The 21,847-nt window shown below is 38.7% G+C and overlaps 1 protein-coding gene across 1 annotated transcript in view; it reads right to left on the reverse strand.

Moving 5' to 3' along the window:
* The window catches only part of SYT16 (synaptotagmin 16), a 96,766-nt gene that overhangs the window by 67,297 nt on the left and 7,622 nt on the right, over positions 1–21,847 (reverse strand). The window contains exon 2 of the mRNA XM_036434662.2: positions 8,955–9,621. Within this exon, the coding sequence (XP_036290555.1) occupies positions 8,955–9,477 (523 nt within the window). The 5' untranslated portion in view covers positions 9,478–9,621. The remainder of the gene's footprint in view (positions 1–8,954; positions 9,622–21,847) is intronic.

Raw genomic sequence — 21,847 nt, forward strand, 5'->3', positions numbered from 1 at the left:
GTAATATGGATGGCATGGATACAGGAAACATTAATGCATGGTCCCTGTTCTAAGGAGTTTATACAGTCTAACAAGGAAGCTCAAGCATCAGGGGGGGAAATGAGATAACATTAATATAGATACAATCATGGCGGTTTCAGAAACACATTTGGGGGTCAAATACTCATAGTTTTAAAAGAATTCCATTATAATCAATGACAGAACTAAAAACCAAAACTGTAATTGGAGTAATTTAAAGACTCAATTGATAACCAGCAAGATAAACATTCTCCTGCACTAATACTGAATGACAGTACGCTCTGGTCTTCTCTCCTGACAAAGTCTCTTGACAAGGAGGCACCTCTGGTGAAAATGGCTCAGGGCTGTGCCACTAAGGACTGAAATAGCATGACTTCATTTCCACAGCTGGAGTGCCAAAGGAGAGCTATTGCTCTCTTGATCTTTCCTCCCTGGTGAATGCTCAGGAGCTGCTGCCAGGACCTACCCATTGGCTCTGTGCTATAATGGGTGCACTATTGCCAAGTTGCCTGAGATGGCTCGTTTACAGCTCTACCAGGGTAGGCTCTCCTGTGCAATAGGAGCCCCCCTCCCCTTCTTCCACCACAAAGGCAGGACTCGTTTTCAATAGTGTATCATTTGTGTAAAGTTTTAAAACATGTATAGGTATGTGTAATGTACAGACACGAAAACTTGCAGGAGAAGGATGAAAATATGAGGAGAATCATAACCCTCCAACTTAGATTCGTTTTATTCCTGGTAAGGAGAGAAGGGAGAGAAAACAAACAGGGGTTCTCGGGGAACTCTAATTATATCTGTCCTAGATGGCTTCTTAAAAATAAATCTGGATTAAATATGGAAGATGTTAAATTTTGGCCAAGTTAAATGGGTGGGTTTGTCGGTTGGTTATATTATAATACATTTTTCTACGTTTTTTTTTAATGTGTCGTAAGTTTAAAAACTAGGGAATGTAAAGGGCACTAATATCTCCACTAACAGTGGCCCAGCCCACCCCTGAGCAGAATTAACAGGAGTTCAAGGGGAAGAGAAATTTATAGCCACATCTCGAAAACTCTCTTTAGAGTAAGGCTCTTTTTCAGAAACAAGACTCTCTTTCCTCTGGAGTGGATGTTGGGCAGGAGTACCAGGGAAGGGCGAAGGGGATTTACCAAAGAAAGAAGAATAAAAAAGGGGAGGAAGAGAAGAGGCTAATGTTTCTATGGTAATTAGAAAGATAACACACAAACACACACGTCCCAACTTCTTCACCATTAGACTAGATAATTGCAAGAAAAACATGCGTAGTTCTATTACTGTCTGAGTCTCAGGGCTAGGAACACTCCTGGATCTTTTCATTATCAAGAAATCCCTTTTTTTTTTTTTCAATCTGGTTCCTTGAGAATAATTAAAATGGAATTTAAGTTTATTCCTGTAATCCATCCCTAATGATGGTAAGAATGGGAAAATAGAAGATGGACTTTATTTTTTCATTTTAAGCCTGACCTTAAAAAAAGTTCTAGCATTTATTATAACACCCAGAAATCAAAGGTAAACATTGAATCAATATTTTGATCATGTGTATAGTTACATGTTCTAACTTCTGGCCGTGTAGGATTTTGTTACATGCCTGAAATGTCATTTAAAAATGACAACAATGGCAAAATGCATAACCAAGGGCAATAACAAAGTCCATGGCTTAATGTCAAGGCTCTGAAAACTGTGTCAGCTTTTAGTGTGGTCATTAACACCTAGCTTTTCTAAAACGTGCACAACACAGCAAGAAAATTAACCTCATGAAGCTTTTCATATACAAATATGAAGCTTTTTTTTCAGACTAAACCTTTCTTAGTGGACAATTCTAGATAACTGACGAGCATGATGGCAAATGCAACCAAATGAAGTATTAACAAATGAAGATAAATTTAACCAGGAATAGATTTACCCTCAAGACAGCACTTGTGCAATGAAAACAAGCGAAGTGCCAGCATTACAAATAAAGAAACGGCAGGATGTAACATCTTATGTGCAGTCACGCATTCTACAGAAAGGCAATGAAGCCTATATGATTTATATATCAACTGTGTTACATTCCCTGGTACCATTTAGTCTCAACCGCCACAAGTCATCCTAAGAGCATTGACAGAAAAAAAAATACCTTCAAGCCATCAAAGCTCCACACCAACCAGCAACTAAGAACAGTGGGGGCTTTTCCCTTCCATGTCATACTAACCTGGTAGAGTAATCTGTTTGAAAGTCAAATTATAACTCCCTGGTTTCTACTATTCTACTTCTTAAATACATTCCAGGTGGCCAAAAAGTGTGTCTGAAGTTCTATGTGCCCTTATACTTGGGACACATTAATTCCATTAGCAGGCTATTTCAGGAAATAGCATATTTCTTAGAAACAAATTCATGTGGTTAAAAAAAAAAAAAAAACAGCCTAAAAAAAAGAAGCACGAGATGAAAAACTTAAAACAAAGATGATTTTAAATGCAATTAGAACTCCTTCCCAATTCATATCAAAGGTGTCTGTCACAACTGCTTCTTGACTGAGAAGTTGGTGTTTTGGATTTGGGTCTTTAAACCGAAAAGCCTATCTTGAGATGGCACTGTAAGGAGTCTCTCTGCCTCTTAATCAGAGGCAACTGCTAAATGAAGTGTATCTATTTTCTCTGCTACATTACTATTGGCAACCAGGTCCCCAGTAAGTGCCCAGAAATGTTTCCATGGTTACAAAAAGCATTCAGCATCCCTCTTGTTTTAGGCCAATTTAGCTGAAAATCTATTGTGGGGGAAAATATGGCACATTAAGGAACATAAAATCAAGACACAGCGTTATGAAAAGAATTCAAGGTTAAATGGGAAAAGCAGGCTTGACAGGGCTTTTTAAAAAGTGCATATAAATCACTGAATAAAATGCTGCCTTTTCCTAGCATATCTCCAAATACATCTCTCTATAGACTGCAAAGCAGCCCATGGACTGTGTCTGACATGATCCCATGGTATAAAGGGGAAATAAGCATGTGAAAACTGTTAACAAGCAGGTAAAATAAAAATTAAAAACACAAGTTTTTGAATATTCATAGAGATGAGAGTCCAGACCCTTATCCTGGTTTCATAAAGTCCTGGGGTGTTCAAATATTTTAAGGAAAGAAAGAAATGAAGAGCTCCTGTCATTTTTGCTGTAGGCATTGGGAGTGAATTAGTGGGCTCTATCACATCAGGGAAAGAGGTAACTGAGGAAAGCTCCTCCATCTATAAAGTCACAAGTAAATTGGGGCACGGGACTGTCTCATTCTAGGTTCCTGCCTCCATCCCAACTTCCGCTGTCACCAAAGAGCAAGGGCATCAAAAACATTTTTAAATTGTCTGTGTCTGGGACATACTAAGCAAATGGTGTAAGCTTTTCAATAATCTGAAGGACGGGCCCATGGCTTATCCTTGTATAAGAACTGTCCATTCCCAGTACTTTGTACAGGGTAGGCATTCAATTGTATTGGACTAACTGAGAAGGGCTATCATATAAGACCTCTCCATACAGAGAAATATGTCTTTCATATTTACCTACACATGCATACCACCTTTTGTCATTTTCTATTGTTCTTATGTTCACTGTGAAGTGGAGAGGGATGGTAGGATTTTAAATCATAATGGCAGGAAGGACTAATTGGAAGACTTTCTTTTCCAGGAAGAGAGGATAGATGCTCATTCCTCTATTATTCCTCATACTTACCACCGGGAAAACCCTAAAACAAAGAAGAGAAGACCCAATAGTCAATAGGAGAAGGCAGACTGGCTGGGGACTAGGAGACTCAAGGAAAACATGGTGGTGAGTGGCCTGGTTCTTTATCTCCTAGAGCCTAGAATTGATGCTGAAAAATCTGGCAACTCTGGAATTTCAATTGGCACTGACAAAGAAAGCCCTCAAGAAAAGTCTGCTTTCTCTATGAAAAGGACAGGGAAAGGGCAGTCTAGCTAAACAGAAAACTTTGGGACAATAAATGTTCTACTCAGGCCAAACAGCACAGAAAACGCTGTGTTCTCTATCCCAACCCATGCCAGCAGAGGCCAAGTGGAAAGCGTAGACTTGCATCCTCACCAGCCTGGAAGGAGGCATCTTAACACCCTCACCAGGGAGTAAAGAGAAGGCTGTGTAGGCATCCAGGTCTTTCTCCTTGATGGCCAGGAATGAGCATCTGCACCCTCCGCAGTATCAGAGGAAACCACATGGAGAGCCTGGACCCAGGTCCACCTCTGCCCCTCCCAACTTGGGTGGTGTCAGAAGAGGACTGGTGGAGATTTCATATTTTCACCATCATCCAGCCGCAATAATGCTACCCTCAGCTTGGTCTTAGTGGAGACGCCGTGGGGAGACCACGTGGGGAGACAGAACTCCCATCCCAACCCTGCATTCGTGAGGAGCACCTCTTCATGTGTTAAGGAAGCAGAGGGGGAAGCCTGGACTTCTACCTCCAACTACCAGTAATAAGTCCACCACTCTGCCAGTGCCCTGTCAAAAACTCTCTTTTTGAGATACCTTTTCAGGGGAAAAACATCAAAATAATGACAAGAATTTCTCCTTATATATTCACATTGATTTATACGCTGCTGCTTCTTACAATCTACTAAAATAGCTCCCTAACATTTATTCTTTCCTCACATTTAGCCTCCAAAAATGATGCCTGAGTTATCCTTCTAGCACAGAGCTCTGTTGGTGTCACTCTTAAGATCTTTTTGAGTTTGGCAACTTAGAGTAAAAGCTAAATCCTTACTATGAAAAGCAAAGACCTTCCCATCTGCAGCCTAAACTACCCTCATGATTCACCCCTGAAAACATCTGGCTTGTCCGCCTGTGTGCTCATGCCCTTTCTCCGCTGGAATGCCTTCTCCTTCAGTCCACCTATTAAATTCTGACTGTGCTCAGAGTCTGCAGTCCTACATCATCTGCTCTGTGGAACTTTCTCTGATCACCTCTGGCAAAATCACCCCCAAAGCTCTCATGTACATAATTATTATAACTCTACACAATTTTTTTAATACTACTTGTGGCACCTATTTCTTAGTCATTTCAGAACTACTTAAGGGAAAACCAAGAAAATCATCTACACAGACAGACTCCCACCCTCAGAAAAAAGAAAAAGAAAAAAATTACCAATACCAAAAAATAAAGAGGGATATCACTATAAACCCTACAAGCATTATAAAAAAAAAAAACCCAGAAAATACTATGTCTATATATTTAACAACATAGATGCAAAGAAAAAAAAAATCCTTAAAAAACACAAGTTGGCAAAAATGACTCCAGAAGATATATAGCTTGAACAGTTCTATGTTTACTAAAGAAATTGAATGTTTTTATTGAATTTGTTGGGGTGACATTGGTTAATGAAATTATATAGCATTCAGGTGTACAGTTCTAGAGAGGACAGTTGGCATACTCCCAGGGAGAGGGCCAGGAATCTTGCTGGAGACAAAGATACCTCAAGAATCTCAGCCAGTTCTTTGTCCTCTCCAGAAGAGCCCTGATCTATGGCAGATGCCTCAGAGGCTTTGGTACCCTTCCTGACCCCCTCTTTTCTAAGTCCTGAGCAGTGGGGCTGGTGATGGTGGCTCTTGTCCACAGACTCTGGGTCTCCAGGGGTGTTCAGAGTTGCCCAGAGCCCATGTCCTGGCCAGACTCAGCTTGTGGGATGAGGTGTTGGTCCCAGCCTGGTGCAGGTTTACAAGTTTTAAAAGTACAGTGCCCTGGTCACCTGGGGAATTGTTCCTCACTCCCACTCCCTATCCTCAAAAGCAGAAGACCGGTTCAGGCTGCCTCAGAGTTGGGAAGGGGGAGAGGTATCAGGTAGCCTGGGTTGTAAAGGCTAAAATAAAATAAACAAATGTTTGTCAAGTTGAAAGTAAAATAAACTAAATTGAATTTGTATTTCAAAATCTTCCCACAAAATAAAACTCCAAGGTCAGTTGGCTTCAAAGGAAAATTTCTAGCAAACATTTAATAAATAAACAATATTAATTTAACACAAATGTGTCTCAACTATAGAAAAAGAGAAACATTTCCTAACTCATTTTATAAGGCCAGCATTACCCAGACACAAAAACCAGAGAGAGAGAGAGATTGCAAGAAAACAACACTACAGACTAATACTTCTAATGAAAAAATATATATATTTAAAATCCTCAACACAATATTAGGAAATCATTTCAATAAACTAAACAATAAAAATCATATTATCTGCTCAAGAGATGCAATATAGCAATGGCCAGCCTGGCCAGCATGGCCCAGTGGTTTAGCATTGACCTATGAACCAGAAGGTCACAGTTCGAATCTCAATCAGGGCCTTCACTGGGGTTGTGGGCTGGGTCCCCATTGTAGGATATGTAGGATGCAGCCAATCAATGATTCTCATCATGGATGTTTCTATCTCTTTCTCCCTTTCCCTTCCTCTCTGAAATCAATAAAAATATTTTTAAAAAGATAAAGCTAAGAAGAATCATGAAAATAGATAAAGAGGTTATTAAATATTCCAGAGAAGTTTTCTCCTCCTAATAAGAGAATTAATTACTACACCATTATCCTATGTAATAAAAGAGAAACATGTAAATTGACCGTACCTCCGCTATGCTCACCAGCAAATCAAGAGTGAGTATGCAAATTAACTGGACAAAGATGGCGGGTTAATTTGCATGCACAGTCTCCGAGCAGCCTGGGTCCTGGGAACATTCTCGGGACCCAGGTGATCCTAGCCTGTAGGCCCATACATAGGCCCTAAGTGGCCAGGGTCCCAGAATGCCCTCGGCCAATCTGGGCCTACAATCAGCTGGAGGCACCAAGCAGCTGGAGGGGGGCAGCCACTTGCGCTTGTGCTTGACCCTGCACCAAACAGTAGCCTGGGTCCACACCCCCAGCCCCGGTGCCAACAACACAGGGCTGACTGCCAGCCTCAGGTCCGTGCCTCCCAAGCCACAAGGACACCCCCCTAGACCAGTGAACACAACCCAGTGGATCCTCTGTGCATGAGCTACAAAGGAAACACCTTTCCTTTTCTTTAAAAATATACTTTATTGGTTTTTTACAGAGAAGACGGGAGAGGGATAGACAGTCAAAAACATCTATGAGAGAGAAACACTGATCAGCTGCCTCCTGCACATTCTCTACTGGGGATGTGTCCCCAACCAAGGTACATGACCTTAACAGGAATCAAATCTGAGACCCTTTAGTCTGTAGGCCAATGCTCTACCCACTGAGGCAAATCAGTGAGGCAAGCATAAACACCTTTTCTGACAGCTCATTGGCTAAGCTCCCTGTATGCCACCATTTGTAGTGTTTTTGGGTTATAAGAATCCAAGAAGGTGATCTAGGGTTTTTCCACCTCTCTCCTGGAGGAAAAAATAAAGGTCCACTGCTGGAGGGGCTAAGAAATGTCATATCCTGCCCTAGCCAGTTTGGCTCAGTGGATAGAGCCTCAGCCTGCCGACTGCAGGGTCCGGGGTCGATTCTGATCAAGGGTATGTACCTAGGTTGCAGGCTCCTCCCTGGCAAGGGCCTAGGTCAGGGCACATGCAGGAGGCAACCAATCAAAGTGTCTCTCTCATATTGATGTTTCTCTCTGTCTCTCTCTCTTGCACACTCTCTAAAAATCAATGGAAACAAATCCTCAGGTGAGGAGGAAAGAAAGGAAAAAAGAAAGGAAGGAAAGAAGGAAGGAAGGAAGGAAGGAAGGAAGGAAGGAAGGAAGGAAGGAAGGAAGGAAGGAAGGAAGAAGGGAGGGAGGGAGGGAGGGAGGGAGGGAGGGAGGGAGGGAGGGAAGAAAAATGTCTCTTTCATATCCTATGAAAGAGACATCTTAAATGCCTAAAGAAAGTTGTCATTTTTTCATGGTGAAGAACCTGAAGTCTGTGTTGATGAAAACATCTTGGTGGCTGAGGTGGCTGGCAGTGGCTGCAGCAGTGGGGTGAGGGGGCTAGCACCTTCCCCTGATCAGTCTGGTCACCTCCCACAGAGGGAGGCCAGACTGCAGCTTAGGACCCTGAGAGCTCCCAGTCTGTGAGAGAGGCCAGACTGGGCTGGGGGCCTCCCCCCGCCCCCACCACCACCAACACCCCAGTGCATGAATTTTGTGCACCAGGCCTGTAGTATTACATAAAAGATCCAATAATCTGTGTGAGCTATGTACACATCATACATACATACTCAACACCTTTCTCCGCATAGCATGTACTTCTCTGTCCCTAACCAGGTGGAATGTTCTAACTTCAGGCTTAGAGTATTAGAAGTATGAAAAATCTATGCCAGCACATACTATAGCTGCCTTTACAGAGTTAATCATAGTCTCACCATATGAATTTTACATTTATTGAATGCCCATTATATGCTCCATTCTGACAAGATAAAGCTTTATAGGCAGTTTGTTTTAAATATATCCTTTCCATTCAAGGCTAAAAGAAAATCAAGCTATTCTTATTTCAAAGATTTTCTATCTACTGTCATCTCACATCACGTCTCAGTGAAATACTGTAAGAAGTGTTCTTGGAGTGTTTTCAACTAAAAAATTTTGCAACAAGTATGGCTTTCTGAACAGGATTTCACACTGAATAATATAGTAACATCTAGAGATTCCTAACCTAGTGAAAAAAAGAGAGAACAATTTAAAAGATATTTTAAAAAGCATGACATGCACAAGGGGCTTCTCAAATAGAACCCACAGACTCATTTTCAACATTTCACTTGCTTGGAACTCTTGCTTTGGAATATGAGTCCCATAAGCATGGATATTCCAAAATTGTATACACTGAAAATATTCCTAAAGATTACATCTCTCAATAAAAAGCCAGCATGTGGAAAGGTAGAAGAGGGAGTAAAATAAAAGTCATATGACAACTAAAACATGTCAAAATAAAATGAGCAGAAATGTCCTTTGGAAGAACCCAGAGAAAATGACTACTGGCTAGCTTACCTTGCTTTTTTCCATAAACATTTTCTAAAATACCAGAGAGCTGGCTCTCAAAGTCATGTTGAAGGCCACTCCTTTGCTGTTCAAGGTGATGTTCTTCCTCAGCAATAGAAGAAAGCATATATGGTGGCTTTTGGTCATCGCAAGTCTGATTGGGCCACTGGGATATTATGGAATATGAGTCCTTTGCAGGTTGGCTAAGTCTAGGGCTTGAGTTTTGGGCAGAGCCCTGTAAACCACTATTGCAACAAGAAAAATGATCCACTTCAAGAAACAAGGAATTTGTGTCCTCTTGACTCCCATCATTGATTTGTTCTTCAACTTCAAAGTACGTTTCCTGAATCTGAATATCATCTAAGTCCTGGTCTACCTTGTCATTCAATTTAGAGTCTTGTTTGCTTAAGTTAACCAATGAGGCAGATAACACACCTCCTGCTTGCTGGAGAGCTTCATACACCCGAGATATCCAGGAAGAGAGAGGCTGGAACAGGCTCTGAGTATCCTGAGACGCCATGGCCAACACCATGGCCAGTGATCTGATGTCTAAAAGTCCACTTGTTCAGTTCCTTCAGCACTGTGGAGTTAATATGAACTACAGAATAAGCAGGATGAGAAATTAAATTGGAGGTCTCTTAATGGCTGTGAATATTTCACTCTCAAAACTTCTCAGCTGAAACAGAGGAAAGAAACACTTACACCCGTTAAAGTTACAAGCTCGGACTCATCACCAAATGCCTACAATCAATGTCAAACAGCAATTAGGGACAAAAAAAGAGATCATCATTGAAATCTTAAGACAGCTAAATAAAATGACTATGAAAGATTAAATGTGAATTATTTTGATGCCTATTCACCTTCATGGGCATGAATAAGACTTCCATTACCAATAATTGGCTCTATTCATGTGGACTGACAGAAGTCTATCCCCACAGACTATACCTAACAGTGTGAAGAAAATAAATGAATCTTCATTAAAAGGCAGTTGGATTTAACATTTTCAAATACAAGAAAGGCAGGATGCTTCATCCATGAACATACAGATCCCAGAGAGCAGGCTAATAAGCATTTCTGCTTCATGACACAAAGATTTATCCTTTCAAAAGTAATGTATTGCCTGGAATTAAAAAGTTTTAACAAACCTAAAAGTAGGATTTTACATTTTTATGCAAGTTCTAGAAATTATGTCTATTCTTGGGGAGCAGGCAATCACTGAAAAACTGAAGATGGCAAGTTTATTATGCAGCTTACTGGAGACACTAGTATTTATACACCTTTGTCTCTATTCCAACCTCTCTAAGATACTACTCCCTAACCTGTGAGACTCCTGAGAGACACTTCTTCCCATCAGATGCACAACCTGAAGGAGGCAGCTAGAGGACATCAACAGAGCAACAGGGAACAATGAAGGCTGTAGGACTAAATATCATATTTTACATATATACATGTACTCAAACATATACATGCTATACATACCTATGCATAATACACATACATAAGTATGTATGTGTATGTCTATGTGTATATAGCCTTTAACTGCTCATCAACAGCTCAGGATGAGTGTTATAAATGACAGCAGAGCCTAAATTCACTCTTGTACTTAATTACCCCATCTCTTTTACAGCAATAGCTTCCTTCTGACCAAATCTACCCAGAAATCCCATAAGTTTCAGCTTTTTTGACCTCAGGCTACTGCATTTAATATGACTGCCTGTATTCTCCTAAAAATTTCTCTTTATCTTTTGTGAAAATCATGCATGTATGCCTTGATTTGTTCAATAAACAAATATTGATTAAATGACTATTAAGTGCTGGGCACAGTGCCAGGTATAAGGTAACTCTGAGGTCTCTGTCCCCATGGAGCCTGAATTCCAGTTAAAGGGAAACTGAGCTCTCTGCACTTTCCCCTTATGCTGAATAATTCATGGGTCTGTCTTCCAGGTTCTTCTTCATCTCCCCACCAGCTGCATTTATGTAACCACTCATTTTCCTCTTTCCCTGAGAGAGTTGATCCATCCATAAGTTTCAATTAACACTTTTTTTAAAACCCCAAAATACACATCTTCAGCCCTTAGCTTCTCCCTCTTTCCAGGCTTGAATCTATGGTTACCTAAGTCAGTGGCTCTCAGACTTTACTGTCAGTACCAACAGGTGAGAAAACAAAACAAAAACAAACAAACTAACAAAACAAACAAACAAACAAACAAACAAAAAACCGCACACACATACACACAGGGGCCCAGGCTGTCTGAAGGAAGAAGCCCTGGACCTTTGTATTTCTTTTGTCCCTCCGACACCACCAAAGTTTCAGAAAAGATCTACACATAGGTGTCTTACCAAACTCTCAAATTCAGCTCATCAAAACCTAGCAGATCATACGTTTGCAACTACAACTGTTCAACGGCATTCTAGTAACTATGAATTTCTCTCTTGGACACTTCCCCTTTCCACTTCAAGTTCTGCTAGATTTCCATTATGTTTTGTATAATGATCACCGTTGCCTGGTTGGTTTCCATCTTTAGTCTTCCCCAGCCTCAATCCATCCCCTAGGTTTGCTTAACATAACCTGACCTGTACTAGATTTATTGACCATCTCCTCTCCTAGAATGAAAGTTTCATGGGAGGGAGGAATAGTAAATTCTCAATAAATGAATTAAGAAATCCTACTTAAAATTGTGCCTAGAGCAGTATTTAACATATAGTATACACTCAATTTTGTGAAACTGATGAATAAAACCAACACAGAATTGTTGAAAACACTTTCATGTTCCCACACAAATCCCCTGCTTGGTAACACTCAAGAGTTCTTTCAGCATTTGTTCCAGCCCATTTCACCACCCACAGTTTTTTAGTTCGTTTGTTCTCCACAAATATTTTGCTTAAGTTAATACGCTTCAGGGCATCCCAGATCCAGAATGTTCTCTGAAATCATTGGGTTTAGCTTCTACCACTGTCCTTTAAGTACTTGAAAATTTTAAAGATGGAAATGATGTATCTTCCTTAATAATCTAATAATCCTTTTTAATTGTGTTATCATAGAGAAAGAAAAATACTTCCTTTTTAAAAATCTTTGAATTTAAGCCATTATATTCTTTTCTTGTCTTTAAAATAGGAAGAGCCATGCTCTCAGTCTCATATCTCCATGTCTCTGTAATCTCTGTCTATCAAATCCTCATGATAATTTTTTTAAATCTTATATCACTTCTCTAATTTAATGAATTGTCATTTCCTGTTTCTTATACTGCAAAATTTGAGCTCTGGTACATATTTATGCTTGTTGACACAGAGTCTTTAAAAATTAATTTTAATTTCTCTAATTCACTATAGTCCTCAACTTTCCCTGTTCTTTGTACACAGTTGCTTCACTCCTTTCTGTGTAGCTTTCTTACCCATGGAGACATTTGCATTTTCAAATCCTAACCTAAAGGATAAAATTTACATTCTTTATAAGGTAGATGAGAGGAGAGATGCTCAAAAAGTTAATAATCAGCACAAACAAGAAGAAAGATGCTAAAAAAAAAAATTAATGATTGGCATCATGTATTATAACTCGTCTAGAGGCCTCCTATAAAAATTAAATTTAATTCCTGAATCACTGGGTGTGAGTAGTCTCGGGAATGCAACAAGACAAGGGACCTTAGATTAGTGGCTATTTATCAACCAGGTTGAAACTATTTCTACATTTTCACAACTCATAGAGCCCTCCCTTTTGTCCTGAATGAATGTGCATGAGCTGTCCCCAATAATACTGCCCCATACTGGAGACTCAGCCACTCCTCACCACTCATCGCTCTACAGCCACACTAACACACTCAGCATTTTCCAAGGTTACTGCTCTTTCCTGACTTCTGATTACTCTGCCTTGATGCCTTCTCTCTCTAGACTGCCTGATAAATATCCTATACATCGAGATTCTGGTGCCAACTCTTCATCCACAGCCAAGGATGTGGCTTCAAGTGCTTTGAATGTGCTTTTGTGATATAAGGTTTCACTTGATGTGGTAACTATTTGTCAATCTTCTTACTCCAATGAACTATGAGACTATAAATGCTGGGGCTATGTTTATACTTAATAAGTTCAAAACCAACACAGGGTAGGAACTCAACAGGTATTTGCTGAATGAATGAGTGAGTGAATGAATGCTATTAATGAAAATGTTTAAAGCTACATAGTCCTGATTCTTTCATTTTTCTTCATCTGTAAAGTGAAGTTAAATTACTAGATAACTTCAAACAGTTCATTTTTGCTTTGAAACCCAAGAATTCACCAGGGTGGGCCAGAAAGCGCTATAATATTGATGCTGGATATATTCATCAGTAAATTGCCTTTTCAGGCATTGGTTCTGTACTTTTCTCAATAACCACTGTCAGATTATCTCAGAGTGACTGGAAAGAGGCCAAATCTCAGTCTATATATGAAACAGTGTTCAGCAGTTATATCCCAAAATACTGGGGGAGGAGGGAAAGGAAGGACATCTACAACTAGAACCTGGAAAACTATCTAGTTAGCAACACCTTTCATGTTTTGCTAAAGCAGTCTAAAGCCAAAAGGGCTATGCCCTGATGCCCTGGCATAGTAACCATAGAGATAGCTTTGCTGCTTGGGTAAATTTCAATTTGATTGTGAGGCACACAAAGGGTGATACCAGATGTATACCTGGCAATCTGGTTCTCTGGGTGCTTTCTTACAGTTGAGAAGACAAAGTGGATTCTTGGTATTGTAATAATAATTTTTAAAAACATTAAAAATAAAATAGACAAGAAAAAAACAGTCTGAGTCCCTGGATTAAAAGGAAAAATACATATAATGCCTATGGTAGTTGAGAAAGCTCATTATTTGAATAAAATAATTCATGATACTTCATTATTATGAGAAGCTAAAACAAAACAACAAAAAACAATGTGTGTATGTTTATGTGTATATGTTTAAGATAACAAGTTCCTACTACAAACATACCCAAGAAAGGTCTACAAGCTCTCCAAATACTAAATAAACTAATAAAAATTTAGCGACAACTAATAAAAAACAGGAGTAAAACCATTGATGTATTCTTAGGGGCTGCATTTCTTTATATTCTGCTTTAATTAGAATTATTTAGTTCTAAAAGTATTTAATTTAATAAAGGTTATTTTAAACACAGAAAACAACTAAACAATAAACAGTAAAGAGCTGTGTTTCTGTAAGGGAAAGGCTATCAAATTCCTGAGCCATATGCTTTATCACATATTTTGATCATCCTCACCAAGGGTAATTATAAACAGAAGTGTTCCATACCCACAATAATAATGCTCAAGGTCCTCAAAGGCTGCTTAGTTGGATCTTCCTGCCCCCATTTTCTCTCTGAGAACAGATGCTTGAAGGGCGGTGGAGAGCTATGACTTAAGAAGAAATGCCAGCTTCTAGGGGCTGTGCCTTAAAAGCTATGTTATCTTGGTTAAAGTTCAAGTGAAAGCCTGTATGCCTCTGGGATTTGTAAAGGATTATCAGCTCCTGGAGAGAGTCACACAAATTCTGAGAGAAACTAGGTAACCAGCCCTCAAATCAAAATCTTATGCAAGTCCAGCTACTAATGTGCCTTAATGTTTAGCATTTTTTGAAGAAGAAATTTTTCTTGGAAAATCTTCTTCTCTACCAAGACCCGTAAAACAGTCATGAATGAAAGTCAAGAACACCAGTTTATTTCAAGTGTCCTCTCGCAGCCACCAGTTCACTTCCTGGTGTCCTCTAGCAGGTGTGGGTTATGAATTGACTTCCTAGAGTGGTCATGAGTCTAATGAAGTCTACAGTTTTCGTGACAATGATCATGCCTTTCAGAAAAAGGCATTTTCCATTACCTAGTATGAACAAGAAGATTTAAGAAGATGAATAATGCAGGAGTCAAAATAAGAACTACAAAATGGGCTACAATCCATTTTTAACATGCTTCAAAAAGAGGATACAGGTGTTTCTGGGAAGAACAAATTTGTTATGCGGCTAGGAATATGTGCCATTGAGATGAAATACCTTTTGTAGCATTTGTCCAAAATGTGTTCTAAATGCTGGAATCTTAACAAATATAAAAATGGACTACTGGGGACTCTATATGTCAACAATATGGATACAATTCAGCCAGGTTGTCATTGCTGGGGCATGGGCAATCCATCAGGCTCTTTACCTCTGGGCTTCAGGGGGGCAGTTAATGTAAAGTGAAATTATAACTGCCCTAAAACTAAAAATATACTTTTCTCAGTAGACACAGAGAAAAAAGAGAGACAGGGTGAAGAAAAGAAATAGCAACGGCTTTGGTATCATAAAAAGCAAGGTTCAGGGTTGGATTTTCTCTCAGTTATGCCACTGCATAGGGCAAATCATGTTACCGGGGCACCTAAACGTCCTCATCTGTACTGCAGGGAGCACTGGCCCCTTGCTGCCATTCACTATGGAAATTACATTACACAATGTTTCTGAAGCTCCCAGAATAGAGTCCAGTACAGAAGAGGCTCTCAGTACCAGTCATTATTACTAAACCAAAATGTGTGACAAAAAAAATAGGTTAAAGTCTTATAGTCTTCTCCATAATGTGCTTGGAATTCAGAAAAATGACACTGTTTAAAAGCTAACATTTGCCAGCACATTAAAGCATGCAATTCTTTTTGACAACTTATCCAAATAAAAACTCTTTGTGAGGGATAGTAGCCTTCCCATTATACAGTTGGAATAACTGAGACTCCGAAAGGATAAGTGACTTGCCCCAAGGTTCATATCTATTATAAAGAGGGAAGCTGGGCTTCCAATTCTCCTTTATTGAATCCCAGATTCTTGCTTTTACTGCTATTCCAAATCATCACAAAATGCCAATAAAACATAGAAGACACTAGAAATAAAAAGTGAATGCATTTTTTCTAATAAATGGCCAATGTGGGGGTTCAAGTCCAGGTTTGCGTGACTCCAAGGTCTATTTTCATTCTGCTTCCACTCTACCATGGCTGCCTATTGCACTAATGGACCCTTCTAAAAATGAGTAATACCTTAATCAGTAAAGAAAAAAATTTTTAAAGAGTCACACCAAAATAAAATGAAAACTGTTGCAATTATTTTTCCAAAATATATGAAATAAAGTAAAGAAAAAATTTTTTAACTACTTCTTAAGTCAAGGAATGACTATTTTAAAACATATTTTTCAAGCTCTGCCCACCAGACAGCTTTGTATTTGAGCATGAGGCTCTCAAAAGGAATAGGGTTGGCTTGAGTTTTAAATTGTTCAAGGTTTTTGCCATTATAACAATAGCACCTTTCAAATATTCTCCAAATTGTATAGGCCCATGGAGTATTTTGGAACATCTATTATATCCAAGGCAGAGACTTTCATATGCTGCTCCACAAATACTCAGTGGTTATATAAACACAAGGTCTTCAGCATTTCCAGAGGGACGATTTAAAGTGGCTTTAACCACACAATTCCCTTAAGAGACTGTTGTTGCTCTTGCACAGAAACCCATTTTCAGAATAACATATAATAAAACTTTAACTGAGAATTTAAAAGTAAGTCATATCTACTTAATATTTACCTTTTTAAAGACCCAACCAAAATGGGGAAAATCTAATTTTGCATCACTCGAGCTGAATTGGTCACAACAGACCCACACGTACACCTGTGGTCCAAGGCCATTGGCACATAACAAATGGCCCCAACTAAAGAAGATCCTAAAATCCCAAATAAAATCCACAGTATGAAGAAATGTAATTAGAAGTTAATGTAATGAAATTGAGGGAGGCAAAATGCAGGCACAATTAACAGAATTACTCTCAGACTTGGAGATTTACCAGGTTGTTGATTTTTGTTCCATGAGAAGAGATAGAAATATCATTTGCATCATTTGAAATTGTAAGCTCAAATGTAGACTCAAAAATAGGGGGAAATTATGGAACAAATGTAATTGCAGCCCTCGGGATATAGAGTAAGCAATGATCTAAATATTAGCAATAATTCAGTGGTTTGTTAGATTTTTTATTAATTATGGAAGTAATCTTAGCCTTATAAAAATTTGGTTAAAAGAGGGGTGGGTATCATTTATAACCTCTATACCATAACAAAACTCTGATATTTTCATATTTCTTCTATCCTTTTTTTTTTTTTTTTTTTTGTAATTTGCCGAGCTGTAAGCATATTATATAGGAAGTTAAGAGTTATCTTTGCCCTGACTAGTTTGGCTCAGTGGATAGAGCATCGGCCTGTGGACTGAAGGGTCCTAGGTTTGATTCAAATCAAGGGCATGTACATTGGTTATGGGCACATTCCCAGTAGGGGGTGTACAAGAGGCAGCTGATCAATGTTTCTCTCTCATCAATGTTTCTAAATGTCTATCCCTCTCCCTTCCTCTCTGTAAAAAAATAAATTAATAAAATATATTTAAATATATATTTTTTTAAAAGAGTTATCTTTGCCGAAACCGGTTTGGCTCAGCGGTAGAGCGTCGGTCTGCGGACTGAAAGGTCCCGGGTTCGATTCCGGTCAAGGGCATGTACATTGGTTGCGGGCACATCCCCGGTAGGGGATGCGCAAGAGGCAGCTGGTCGATATTTCTCTCTCATCAAGGTTTCTAGCTCTCTATCTCTCTCCCTTCCTCTCTGTAAAAAATCAATTAAAAAATATATTTTTAAAAAAAGAGTTATCTTTAACAACTCCTTATCCTTTACCTAGAATTCATTACAAAGGCCTACCCATTTTTCTATCTAAATACTCTTTTTTTCTATTGTCTAAAATTTTACATATGTTTCCTTTCCCCCCAATTGATACACCTCCCACCCATCCATTCCCACCCTGGGTAAGCCCCCAACACCCTAGTGTCGGTGTCCATTGGTTATGCTAATAAGCATTCATATGAGTCCTCTGGTTGCTTTTTAACCCATCCACCCCCCTCACTTCACTGCCATTTGTCTCTGGCTCTGTTTTTGTTCATCAAATTATTTTGATCATTATATCCCACATATGAGTGAGATCATGTGATATTTATCTTTCTCTCGACTGGCTTATTTTGCTTAGCACAATGCTCTTCAGTTCCACCCAAGCTGTTGTAAATGGTAAAAGATCCTTCTTTTTTGTATCAGTGTAGTATTCCATTGTATAGATATACCACAGTTTTTTAATCCACTCATCTACTGATGGGCACTTAGCTATCTAAATACTCTTGAATCTCTTGAATCTCTTAAATCTACCTGCTTTTTTTCTCACCTACACAGATAATACCTGAATCCAAGTCACTATTATTCCTCCTCCCAGAGATTTGGCTGGCAAATCTCTCCTCCCTCCATGCTTACTTTCTCTGTCTCCCAATACCCATTCATCTCCTTTCAGGGCTCAGTTTACATTTCACTTGATAGAATGCTTTACCATACAACTAGTCCCCGATAATCCAGACTCCATTATGTTCCCCTGAAATAGTCTCTCAGAGTACCTCTTACTTACTCTTAATACTTATTATAATTGTAGCTTATTGATGACTTGTATAATTATTTCATTTAACTAAACTAGCAGCTCCATGAGATCAGTTAGCACATTAATTTTTGTCTTTGCTCTGCTCTCAGCATCTAGTTAAATGACTCTCATAGAATCGGCAATCAAGTTTTGAATATCTGAACATACACATATATTATATCCTTCTTCTTTCATTTAAGATTTTTAATTTATTTTTAGAGAGAGGGGAAGATGGAGGGAGAAAGAAAGAAAAACGTCAATCTGAGAGCAAAACATCCATCTGCTGCTTCCTGCATGTCCCCTACTGGATATCGAGTCTGCAACCTGGGTATGTGCCCTGACCGGGTATCAAAACTGGCAAACCTTCAGTGCATATGATCATGCCCAACCAACTGAGTCACACCAGCCAGGGTTCATTTAACATTTGTAACGCATTTTACTTCCAATCTTTTATGTTTCTCATTCTTAATCATTTAATATTTTAATGAGGACCTTAACACATTTTATCAAACTCAAATCTATGAAGGTGCCTATCCTTATAATAATATGCAATTCTTTACATCTCAAAAAAAAAAAATCCACTATTCTCCATTAGAACAAGAATATTATTAAATCACATTAATTTAGATATCATAAAATTGACAGTAATAAGAACTTTGACTAGAGGTAGGCTAAAGTTGACTTCTATATTTACTATTAAAATAAAACAAAAATGTATAGCTGGCTAACCAAGATAACAATCATCATCATAAAATATTTCAGTGGACTATTAACCTTACAATTATTATTATGTTCTTCACTAAGAGGTTAGGAGAGAGGCTTATGATTTTTCTTTCCTAACCAGCTCCCAGGTCATGCTTATACTGCTGGCCCACTGACACACTTTGAACAGCAAGGTTTTATTAAGGTACAATTCACGGGAGAAAACCCACCCATCTCAGTGCACAGCTCAACACTTTTTAGTAAGTTTATCGAGTTATGCAGCCATCATTATAACCCAGTGCAAGAACATTTTCATCATCCAATAAAGCCTCTCATGACCATATATAATTAATCCCCATCCCCACTCCAGCCCCAGGCAACCACTAATCTACTTTCTGTTTTTATAATTTGCCTTTTCTGGGAATTCTATATAAATGGAACAATATGATTTTTTAAAAGGTTATCAGAGACAGTGGAAATAATACCACAAGCTAACTTCCTATAAGACCAATAGATGGTTTTTATATATTTTAAACTATATTCAAAATATTAAATGAATAAGCTTTTTCCTGAATATATTTCTATTTTTTGAGTCTCAAAAGGGTCCCTTCTCCCCCCATTGACATTGCTAAACATAGCCCAGATGAGCGAAGTTAGACTGTCTAAAAGATACCCTACGACCAATAATTACACAAGTTTTAATCAGGTTCCCACTGTTTGTGATGGGGGAAATGTAAATCTTTCATCTAATGAAATTTTCACCTTTAGCCTGAAAACAATTCTCACACAAATTACTAATCCATTGCACATGTTTCTGCTGCGTCCTAGGACACAGCCTTACATTCTTGTTTGCCCTGGCCCCCTCTGTCTATGAATGGACACATCAATACTCTTAAGTTGGAACTCTCAACCTAAATCAATGCTAGCGAGTGCTCAACCTTTTCCCTTCTGTTTCCCTTTCACTTGTTTATGCAAGCCTCAACCTAAGCAGGTATTAAAATTGTTCATTACTAAAATGACTATTGCTACAAATTCTATCTCCTTCATTAGCAGTTATCAAAAGAAGTTCTCCTGGGGTCCTTGATGACTGGGCTCTTAGAATAGTAATGCTAATAACACCACAATGTCAATACTTCTGTGTCTGGCAAACATTAATAATTAGATCCCCTTGGGATCCCATCAAAAGCAGCACCCTTAATGGGATCTTTGTGGTTGCAGACAAAAGTAGGTTAGGTGGGTGGTACATGACGTCCCTCAGATCTGCCCATCCAAAGTGTCCCCAATCAAAGAACATTTAAAAATACTCCGTCTGCATTTCCCTTTCCATTGGCAGGGAATATCCTAAAAGAACTAGGTAGCACTGTTTTCTAAGCATGAGTGTAGATCCAAACATTCTTAACTAATTCTACATACACATATGACCTATTTTATAGCATCCTGTATAGTTATATAGATTGTGTCTTTTCAGTTAAAACAAAATGAAGTTGTACTGCCATTGTAAGCTACTAATGCTTATCTTTTACCTTTTTCTCTTCTTCTTTCAATCCTTCCAATTTCTTATAAAATATATGGAAGCTTACCTGCAGAGAAACAGCAAATACCTCCACTGTTCAGTTCCACTACAATTTACTACCATCACCTATAATCAATGGATTCTACCTTTTGGTAACAAAATACTGATAATGCATTCCAAAAAATACACTAGTGTAAATATGGGTATTCTTATATTTATCATCTGCAATAAAGCAAATAATAGAAAGAAAAATCCTCCAACTGACAGGGAAAATGATATTTCAGGCCAGGCTAGCATGGCTCAGGGATTGAGCATGAGCCATAAGGACACAAGATTCCATTCCTGGTCAGGCCACATGCCTGGGGTGTGGGCTTGATCCCCAGTGTGAGGCATGCAAGAGGCACCTAATCAATGATTCTCTCTCATCATTAATGTTTCTATCTCTCTCCCTCTCCCTTCCTCTCTGAAATCAATAAAAATATGTTTTTTAAAAGAAAATTATACTGCATGTTGATATCCTGTTTCTAAACCTAATCCCATACAAAATACACATTTTGGTTAGTTTCAGATTCTTTGGGGAAATTCCCTGAAATATTCTTAAAACCAGCTGTAGTTAGGTCTTGGGCTATAAAGCCAACCCATGGGAAACATAAAATGTAAAAGGACTCTGACATCTTTCCCACATAGAACAATGTGGGAGTGATGGAGGGATTGGGGAAAATCAAATAACAACTTTAAAAAGACAGAACTTTGTGCTAAAGAGTACAGGTAAGACATTGTGAGTTTCACCATATGTTCTATAATGTGTCTTATAATGCTATGATTTATATTTTGCTTCAATATAATTTTAAAAGAAACATGCAGCCCTAGCCTGTTTGGCTAAGTGGGTATCAACCCATGGACTGAAGGGTACTGGGTTCAATTCTGGTCAAGTGCAAATACCTTGGTTGCAGGCTTGATCCCCTGCCCTGGTAGGAGCACATACAGGAGGCAACCAATTGATGTTTCTTTTCCTCTCTCTTCCATTCTCTAAAAAATCAATGGGAAAATATCCTCAGGTGAGAATTAACCAAAAAAATTATAAAAACATTCAATTGATGCCCTAAAAGGATTTTCTCCATCACCCTCTTCTGTATCAAGTGGCCCACACTTCTGTGGAATGACAAATATAAATTACCATTCTACTGTCAATGCTTGCTTGGAAAAACAAAAAAGAACAGAAGTAGGTAG

Source organism: Pipistrellus kuhlii, unplaced genomic scaffold, assembly GCF_014108245.1.
Source record: "Pipistrellus kuhlii isolate mPipKuh1 unplaced genomic scaffold, mPipKuh1.p scaffold_m20_p_1, whole genome shotgun sequence".
In the NCBI taxonomy this organism is placed as follows: Eukaryota; Metazoa; Chordata; class Mammalia; order Chiroptera; family Vespertilionidae; genus Pipistrellus; species Pipistrellus kuhlii.